At 41.8% G+C, this 10,521-nt stretch overlaps 1 protein-coding gene across 5 annotated transcripts in view; it reads right to left on the reverse strand.

The window, feature by feature from the left end:
• MYLK3 (myosin light chain kinase 3) overlaps positions 1–5,419 on the reverse strand; it is a 33,550-nt gene extending 28,131 nt beyond the window's left edge. Inside the window, exon 1 of one of the 5 annotated variants that reach the window (XM_058845943.1) lies at positions 5,396–5,419. In XM_058845943.1, the coding sequence (XP_058701926.1) occupies positions 5,396–5,404 (9 nt within the window). In that variant the 5' untranslated portion in view covers positions 5,405–5,419. Of the gene's footprint in view, positions 1–3,333; positions 3,555–4,008; positions 4,161–5,395 lie in introns of those variants that run through there. The other 4 variants (XM_058845940.1, XM_058845939.1, XM_058845941.1 and 1 more) reach the window with 4 other exon arrangements.
• Between the last annotated feature and the right edge of the window lie 5,102 nt (positions 5,420–10,521).

Raw genomic sequence — 10,521 nt, forward strand, 5'->3', positions numbered from 1 at the left:
AGACAGGTCATGAAGATGCAAATCAAGCTGTGCTGATTCCTAAAGGGGTGCTAAGAATTAACCAGAACCCTGAAGCTTCCCACACTGGGCTCCTGGGGACTTCAGCTGAAACTGGGAACAGGAACCCACCAAGAAAACATCCACAACAGAGTTATTTATAGAAAAAGGGCATTTCTTTTCAACTCTGCCCAGCCCCACACTGTATCAGTGAACATGCAATGACAGTGCTGGAAGGGATCAGGTCTCTGAAGGGAAGCATTCAGGACCTGAAATCAGAAGTATGCCTGAGATAGGCGAGTCAGAAAGCACATGGACTGCTCAAGCCTGAACAACAAAACAAGGACAAATGAGAGAGTGAAAGGTGAACCACTAATAGAGAAGACAACAGCAGGAAGACCTGTTAGCTCCTGCTATCTCAATTCAGCCATGGAGAAGGTGAAAACAAACCTGGTTTGTAATGTCAGAGACTATATATAGTTTACTACTTTAGTTTCTGGGATATGAACTATCTGAAAGGATACTCAATAGAGTATATTTAGCATCCAGACCACTATGGTGCAAAATTTAAATTGGAGCACATGACATCTTCCTCTTGGGTTCCCACAAAGCCTGGAGAGACAGCATTAACAACTGAGATGCTCAGAAATTTTTCAGTCATGTATTTTTCTAAAAATCCCAATCTTTCAGAATGGTTTACCAATTCCATTCATTTCTTTCAGCCTGTGTGCCTGTCTGTGAGCTCTCCACAACAGTGTGCAAACAGTTTGCCAAGAATGTGACCCCAGGAGGGCAGTTTGGGCCCTGCAGTACATGGGCTGTCCAGAGCCTGGATCCCAGGGCTGCTCTGCTGAGGAGAGAGAAGAGTGACTTCCCAGGAAAACAGGAGCCTGAACTGCAGGTGCCAGGGCCCGATCTCCATCAGCAGCTCTGTAGTCCAAGCATCAACTGCACAGAACAGGAGACAACTGTTGAAGGAAATTAAAGGTAATTGTTGCACAGTGCAAGAACACAAAGCTCATGATGTGAAACAACAGCACCTGAGGAGTTCCAAATAACTCTACACAGGACTCAGAAAAATATCTCTGAATAGCAAAAGCAGCAAGATGTTAGTCCCTCCAGACAAACCCTACAGAGTGGGACACAAACATGAATGAGAGAGGAGCAGCAAGATTAACTTATGGGAATGACTAGGTGACTTCAAATATTTCATAAAGTGGATGTGTCCTAAAAGAAGATAAAAAATAAATCAGGTCAAGTAAGTCAGAAGAAAGACAGCAGCACCACTAAGGTTAAAAGGATTGATGTAGGTGAACATCAAAGCTGTTCAGCTCCAGAAGGGGAAAGCTTGAAGGAAGTACAGGCGACCTGAACTTCAGACACATGCTAGAACACTTCTGTCACTGCCCCTCCCTAAGAGCCCCATTAATTTCAGAGAAAACAATGCCTCATCCTACTGCTTGAGCACCAGCTCCCCCCTCCACTGTGCCTCTGAGCAATAACAGAGTTCCAATCAATCTGCAAAAACATGCAGGGCACTGTTGCAGAGCTGCCTGGGGTTATGAGTCCTTCCACAACAGCCCAGCCAGCTGAGCCAGCCACGCGTGTGAGCAGCAGCAGGCAAATCCCCAGGTACTGCACCAGGAGACTCCAGCCCCAAACATGCAAACAACAGATTCCCCCTGCAGCCACTGACACCAGGACTGTGCACACACCCCCTGGATCCTGCTGGGACAGGCTCCAACCTGACCTGTAGGCTGACACTGGGAGAAGAAAGCTCTTCCTAGGGTTAATATCAAACTTACACATTAGAGCAGCTCTCACCAGCTTCATTAAGAATTGCCCATGTAGCCCAAGACTATTCATCCTTACATGTTCATGCCGGCCCCATCTTCCAAAAGCATCCTTCCCTTTGCAATGTTCCATGAATTTGAGTACTGGCTTTGTGAACAAAACCAAGAATGATTTTCCAAGAGATAAACATAATGAGTTTGGCAAACTGGCCAGAGTGATGTAATCCAATGTGAGACATCCAAAACAAAGTTGGTTTTGATTGTTAGTGCACTGAGGACAAGGAAAACAAATAAATCAAACTAAATCTAAGGTAACTTTTACCTGTGGACCTTAATGTGTTTCCAGAAGAGAAGTATCATTATCACTAATTTTAGAGAAAAGGAAATTGAAGTAATGAATATGGAAGAATTACTCAGTCACCCAACAGATCAATTACAGAGAAACAAGATATTCTGAATCTCATTATAGCCTTCATTGCAAAACACCAACTCTGATCTGCACAGAGCCAAGCTACAGAATGCCATGGAGACAGATAACTGCAGTACTGACTTATTTGCCCCCAAGATATGATCAGTCCAAAAAACCCTGGCTCATTTGTTTTTATGGTTCTAGGGCCACCTTCTGTAATCCTGAAAATATCTTTCATTTGCAGTCCTTCAGGAAAAAAGCAAGAGAAAATCACATGTATTTCAGGCTGTTTATTACCTTTAACAAAAAGCTGAAAATGAACAATTTAAACACATCATTATCTCTTCAACAAGAACAACAGTTGAGTAGTATATTCAAATTAATAGACCAAAACATTTTTCTGCTACATTGCCATAAATAGACAACAAAGCACGAAGTCACTGGGATATGAAATGTGTCCGGTCAACTGAGCTTTTCTGTTTCTTATGTAATATATGATAAAAAAAATCATATCATCCTCTTGGCTATTAATCCACTACATTTGAGGAATATAAGACTTTGGAATAATATCCTACTTATTGAAATTAGTAAAAATTTTGTCCTTTCTTCAAATGAGCCAGAATTTGGTTTATTGCTTTTGATTTAGTTTACTTACTCCACTGGCTCTTTAAAAAACAAAGATGATTACAAATACAAGCTCTTTAAGAAAATCCATTACAGCTATTATTGAACAAAACACATGAGGAAATCCTTTCTTCAAAATTTTGGAAGAGAACAGTTTCAAAAAAGCCACAACAATCTGACCTATTCTAATTTTAAATGTGACTCTTAAAATTACTATTTTTTTAAAATTTCTTGAATATTTGATATTCAAATATTCATTTACTATATTTGAATATATTATTATATTTAATATATTATATCAATATTCAAATATTCCTATAATATATGTCCATGGAATTCTTTTTAAAGCTGCTTAAGTACATTTTCTGCTACTGGTCTTTTCAGCAGCCCAAAGTGTAGGTAAATGCAAACAGGCTGCTGAAAACAAATACTTTTTCTAGACTTTCTACCGCGGTAGCAACTGACGGTTCACAAACTTGAGAACACAGTGGGTTTTAATCAGTGGCTTACGAAGGCAGAAAAGTAGATTCCCATTTTCTCTTCTACCAGTGGTGTCTCCACGGCTCTCTGCGCTTACAGGGTCTGTGCTCTGTCCATCAGTGCTTCAGCTTTGGAGAGAGCTCTCTTTTGCTTTGTTCCTCAGACCTTTACACTGTGGGGTTCTGATCTCACAGCTTTCCAGGACTAGCCCAGAGCACCCTTAGAGGCACTGAGTGCCACCGCTCAAGGTGATGGCACTGCTTTTACCACAGGTCAAATGGGCTCGTGTAGAACTTGGCTGCTCATTAAATCACCTCTGGGTCAGTCTGCCCGACAGAGTCACTGTCTTAAAACTCACAGACATATGACAAGCAAAGCAAAAAGCAGCAACAAACAACCTCCGTGTAATTTGAATGTCAGTCTGCCATCCTATACAACAAATATTCCAGTCACAATAAAAGTTTCAATGTGCAAAGGCTCCCACGAAAAGTAAATTCATTTACAAAGGCAAAGCTTGCAGTCATCATTTCAGAAACACCTCCTTGACGCTGGCAGGTGTTTTGCAAGCCAGCAGGCTGCACAACCTGGCCAAGAATGCCAAACACACACAGCTCGTTACAAAAGGCACAGAAACCAATTCTGTGCTATCTAGAAAGTTTTCAGTTTCAAACCAGGCTCACAATAAAGCACTAAGGAGTCCCTTACCGTAAATCTCTTTATGTAATCTGAAACACAAAATCCTCCCATGCTCAAACGCAGGGACCTGTGCAGGGCAGATTCTTGATATAAAGTCCCCATTCTGTTTGTCTTGTCTGGTGGTCACCCTGGTAGCCTGCAGCCTTTTACTGAATAAAGCTGCACAGCCTCCTTGGATCTTGCTAGAATTCTGCTTGTGTGATAAACCAGGCATTTCATCTTATCTGACACTACACCAGGCATTTCAATCATTTCAGTGCCTTATCAGCAGCACTAAGTTCTATCCATATCCCAGCAGTTCACTTCCTGAATCACCGATAACAGATACTCCAGGGCACGGAAACAAAACGAGATGACAGCCAGACCTTTGGAGTCACTGAGCAGTCCCTTCTTTGCATTTCTTTGTTCCTTTGCTTATTTTAATCCAATTTTACTTTGCTTGAGCTGTAACTTAAGGACAGCACATTGACTTCAGCCAAGCAGTGACAAAACTGTCATTTATCCAAATGCTATTCTATTTTTCAGTGACACTGATAACTGCTGCACGACATTGGCTTCAACACAACTCGAATATAACGTGTGGGAATTTCTTGCATGTCCAATTTCTTAAGCACAGGAATAGAGGGAACAATGAATGGACTCAAAATGACCCTTCAGGAGGGTTCATCCTCCACCAGAAGTCACATATCAATTATGCCTTATGCACTGTTTCTACATCTGATGCTATGCACACCGAGCCATTCCCTTCAGTCTCTAAAACACCTTACTTGCACAAGTGTACATTGCCATGAACTCCATGTAGGCATATTTGTGAACCCCCCAGATCTAGAATATTTTAATTTATTTTCACTTACATAGTTAAATATGCAGCCACAAAGCACCCAAATTATGTTCCTCATGCATTTGGTTCTCAGCTAATTAATTCCTTTTTATTTTGCCCCATGTGAGATATGCTTTTTCTTAATAGAGTTTTTACCTGTAAATTTGTATCCACGGAGGACAAATATACAAACAGAACAGATACCAAGATGCTGGATGACCTAAGAAGTAAATTAGTTCTAGAGAAGTAGAAGTAAATCTGCTTTTAGTTTTAATCTGTGCCTCCTTTCCCACTCAGCCAACAAGCTGTAAGAGAATTGTCTCTGATAACAAGCTGCAAGTGATCTAACATAAAGATGAATCCTTCGGGCAGGGGCACACAAAATGACAGCCTCTCACTGTGGCCCTGCCTTTGAGCAGGTGGACGAGCACCTCAGGCAGCAGGAGCAGGGCCTGGCATGGGCCACATCTTCTCTGCTTCCACCCCAACACAAGTGTGCTCTCTCTACCACAGGATGGGTGCACACATGCTCTCCCCTGAAACAATCAGGAGAGTGATGGAGATAAGATACTGTACCTTTATCATTCTGATCTAAGAGATGTCAGGTCCAGATGTGTGGGTACAGAGCTGGCTGCCCCTCTCACAGCAAAAACAAGTGGTGTGTTTCCAGCTGGGTCTGTACAGCAAAATAACAAATACACTGTTCAAAAACAAAATGATGCTAACATAAGTACAGACAAAACCAGAAAAAGGTGAGTGAGGAACTCTTGCAGGGCAAAAGCCAGGGAGGAGATAGCCATGCTTGCTGTGCTGCCTGGCAGGGAACATTTTTCAGGTTATTTAACAAACAAGTGAACAGGGCTTGCCTGGGGTTCAGGATGGCTTGAGCACAGCTCGTAGAGGTGAGATAGTCCTACCAAGATGTTAGTGGTGTAACATCCTGCTAAAGGGACACAGGCAACCTGAGACTGCCTCAGATGCTGGACTTAAACCTCCAGAAATGACACCAGTCTCAACTGCCAGACCCCTGTATAACTCCTAACTCAATCTCTGGGCCTTCTCCATCTGTAAAACAGAGTTAAACCTTTCCTAGCTCATAGAATATTTTCACAGCTTTAAGATCTATTATTACCATTCTGCCCTTTTAAAGGGCAAAAGTAAACCATAAATTCTAGGTCAAAACTGCCCCTAGATTTTTTAGACACATCAGAGGCACATGCATGCAGAGGCACAGGAATCCTGGTGCCCTCTGAGCTGAAAGCTCTGCCCTGCTGAGCCATCCCCCACAGACAGGGCAGGGATGCTGCTGGACTTGAGGCAGCAACTCCAGCAGCTTTCCTGGCACTGGGAACACCACCCAGCCACTCTCAGTGGAACAGGAGACCATCCACATGGCACCAAGCTCTTGAACATGGCCTTCAGCTTTTTTACTACCACATAACTGACTGTGGGAATTAAAGACCCCCATTCCAGTACCTAAGAAAAGAACAAATATAAGAGCTGCTCAAGAGGTGCAGGGCTTAACAATGATGACAGATCCAAGGGAGGGAAAGAAGTATTTTTATATAATTGTGACTTCTTCCAATAGCACAAATAACCATGCAGTTACTCTAGATTTAGTAAAGAGGCACTATTACTTAATGTGGCAGCAAAGGCATGTACAGCATGCAAGCACCGTGCCACGGGGGAAAGCTTGCATGACAAAGAGAAACCTTTAGAAACTTTGGCAAGAACTCTGGAACGAGCAATGCTCAGGCTGCAACCTTCCATTAGCAGATCTAAATACAGAACCATAGTGTAAAACAACACCTTCCTGCAGTATTTGTATTAATTAAGAATATAATTATTATGATGAGTTTCACTGACTGCTTTTTCTCCATGTAGGTTCTGAAAAATAATTAATTTGGAGCTTTTCTCTCGCTCAGTTTAGTTTCCAATCTCAATGTCAGTCCTGGACTGTGTGATTCTGTGAGTAGTAAAGGCAACAATTTAGTAGCAACTATATAACTTTCAATCCCCAACAAGGAAATAGACCATTAGATTTAATGTATTTCTGTGACAATGGATACAGGACTATGTTATCTTTAGTACCTAGGTAAAATCTAATGGATTTTAAATATAAGGAAATATAGATCTTGGCACCTTGCCCTTGAGCTAGAGGCAAGGAAAGTGATGACTTTGAGTACAGGTTTTATAGGCGTCACAAGACACCGTTTACTTGTAGACTAAATGAAGAACTTTACCAAAAGTCATGCACATAACATCGAACAAATGAAATCAAGAACAAGGTTAGTACTTCAGCTTTTAGAGGAACTCTTCAAATCTGCTATACTTGCACTCCAAAACCCCTCTCTCAAACTAGAGAAGTTAGCAGCACATCAGTGCATTTGGAGCACAGACCAAGACAAGGGAAGAGGTAAAGAGGTTTATTGTAACTGGCTTCCCCAGCCAGCTGCTGTCAGATTTTCCATCTCCTGCCCTAACTACAGAGTAAAATGAAGGGGCTCAGCATTTTTGAGGTGACCTCTCATCTCCTAGTATCAGCCTCTGTGAATTAGGAGGAGGTGCACTGGTCCACAAACATCCCATTTTCAGGGAATTTATAATCTAAACATTACTTAGATCTAGATTAACTAAGATTACTTAGTTAATACAAAGCATCTTCCTTCCTGAAAATGAGGGGAAGCTTTAGTCACTTGGCACATTTCTTTTACATGATTTCTTAACACTTAAGTATTTTAGAACCTTTCTGTCATTAATAATCAGGGGCAGGGAGCTACTAACGCTGATGCCACCCAGTCTAAGTCACCATGACTATGCCCTGAAGATCAGACTGAAGGTTCCCAGTTCTCCTCCAAAGGCTCTTCCAAACTGCACTGATAACTTATAACTTACCCTTCCATTACGCTTCCATCCATGCAACAAGCTAGAGCTGAAAGCCAGCATACAGGAGTGTCCCCAGGGAAATGCACACAGGCTCAGCAGGCAGGGTACTGATACCAGAAATGTTCAGGTGCCCTTCTGGATCTGATCAGCACGAGTATTCAGGAGCCTGTGAAGACTTTGACTGATGAGGCATTTTCTAAGAGCAGTCAGTTCCTGGTTGTCTCCGTGCCAGTATCAGCTCATTGCTAGAGCTGATCCACTCACAATGGATTAGTACTAAAGGACAGGTCTGTGAGCCTCCCCACCTCATTAATATTCATTTTAGATTTTAAATTCCAGTTACACAAGGACTCATGCCCAAGGCTAGAAGCCTCATAAATTATATTCCATTTTTAAACCTGCAGCATTTGCTCTCATTGTTTCAGAAGGAAAAGAGTAGCAGAGACAGTTTTAGGCAAGCTGCTTTTGTTTAAAAGAATAGTATCTAAAGCCCTGCTCTAACTTCATTAGCCCACAAAGATTTGCACTACAATGAATCCTGCCTGCAAAGCACAAATACAACTGCCAGCAAATTTTAATTCTGTCATTATTCTGCTTTTGTTCCAGCTGCCAAAGCAAGTGCATATAATGTCTGCAGCTGAATAAACTCACAGAAGACAACTTACTGAGGGAAGACTTGAAAATAGCTACAACTGCCATAAAGAAACCGAATTAAGAGACAAAGTGACTCAATATGTACTTTGTCTCCTGGCAAACATGGGTGAATGATTTAGATGATTTTGCACTAAGAGCTACCACATTACACAGCAAACCTGGCTTTGATGGTCAGAACAAAGGTCCAAAGGAGAAGAGATTGAAGCCTCCTCTGTTAGGATTGGGGCCAATTTTTGGGTAGCAGTCTCTTCCTTCTGTGAAACACCAAGCCTTGTTACGCAGGCCAACCTGACAGCACCTGAGCACCTGTATCCTTCTAGTCTCCACCACTGAAGGAATAAACAGCAGAAGGAAAAACAAACTTTTCTGATTTTACCTATTCAAAAGGTGAAAGTTGCTGCAGCACAGATTTCATGTTCAACAGCCTGTTAGTTTAAAACATGGAGAGGTAACTGGAAACAAAAGTATTTGACATCATTCTTCTACTTGCCTTCTAAAAAGCCTTCAGCAGGGAGAGGAGCAGACCAGGCACGTTTCCCAGCACGGCATGAGTAGGCTGTCACTTGTATGGGATGAGAGATTTTAATCAAGCTCCTATTCTGCAGATGCACTATCCTGTCATTTTTATAAAGAATTAACTCACATCCTCTTGCCCACTCTGAGGCAGCCACAGAGGTGGTAATTACAGCCTCTCATTTAATGGTCCATTAACTAGAGGAGACATCATTTAAGTGAGTAAGCCCCAGAAAGTACACATGAAGCACATGAATATACATGTGGAAATCAGAATTACAAAATGGAATGAATCTGAAATTCAAAGGTAAATATTTTAGCTGTACTTTAACTTTGGCAGCCTGGATTGATGACTTTTTTTCCCCCATCTTTAAATCACCATTCCTTAACTAGATTGGTTTTAGCCCTCAAAAACTTCTTCACAAGATGTTTCCCCATTTTGACTCAGCTCTGAAAAACAAGGATTAACACTCTCAATCCCACTCCCAGTGGTGGTGGGATCTTGTTTACCATCCATATCATGTCTGAATCCCACAGAAAAGCCCAGTAAACTCACAAGGGTACAGATGGGGAAGACCAAGCACAGGAACAAAAGAACACAGCCCTCTGGAGAATTTCTTTTTCCAGCCACTTAATTTCTAGGTATAAAGGAACTGCTCAACTCCAAGAATAGCTGAAATAGCAGCATCCTTACTCCTCTGCAAATGCAGCACCTCTCCAGTCACTCTCCCTGTTCTCCAAACTGCCCTGCTGCTCCTCCCAGCTCCCAAAGGCTGAAACAATGCACTGCTTCCCTCAGTGACAGCCTGCAGCTTTCCACGGCACTCTCCCAAACAGCCTGAACACACTCCTGTTAATTCCCATCATCAGACCTTTCTCCATTCTCCAGCCAAGTCCAGCTTGTCTTTTTCCTACCCTCTCCATTCCTGGCTTGCCCTCTGGTCCCTGCCTCCCCTCCATGTCTGGAGCAGCCACAATTGCCTTCCTGCCTTTGCTATATAAGGAAACCCCACTGCAGCTCCAGGGCTGGCTAAGAAGGGAAACTGCATCCCTGAAACCCCAGAAACTGAGATTACTGTCATCATAATGCAATCCAATAACAGTCTGACAGTGGCCTTTTAAGTCACTGTGCTTTTGAGAATTACTGCAGTCACAGAGTGCAAGCTGTCGAAAATCCATTAAGATTTCACAGCTTGATCAGCAAAAAAAGCACTGGTAAACTGGCAAGCAATGATCGACAATCAGTAGTAATTAATCTAATATAATCTCAACCCATCTGTTAGTCTCACAAAATAATTTTTACTACTTTCTCAGATTCCCAATGTTCAAATAATGAATCTTCTTGTTTCCAAGGAATGCATTTGTAACACAGGCATTCAAAACAGAACATGTCCCCCTGCTCTTTACCATTTGCAGCATTTTGATTTTTGATCTTTCTGTAGTTGGTAGGAGTAGGGTTCTGTTCAATTGGATTTAAATTTTTTGCAATACATTAACAGTCTAATAAAGATTTTAAAAGACAAAATATTTTGAGACTAATTTTTTTTATGTACTATTACCATCAGTCTCAACCACTGAACAGTACAAATTGTTCAAGTATCTGTTTCCCCTTCCAAACTCTTTTAACCTTTTATTTTTTTCCAGAACTA

The sequence above is a fragment of the Poecile atricapillus genome, chromosome 10 (genome assembly GCF_030490865.1).
Source record: "Poecile atricapillus isolate bPoeAtr1 chromosome 10, bPoeAtr1.hap1, whole genome shotgun sequence".
NCBI classification, from domain to species: Eukaryota; Metazoa; Chordata; class Aves; order Passeriformes; family Paridae; genus Poecile; species Poecile atricapillus.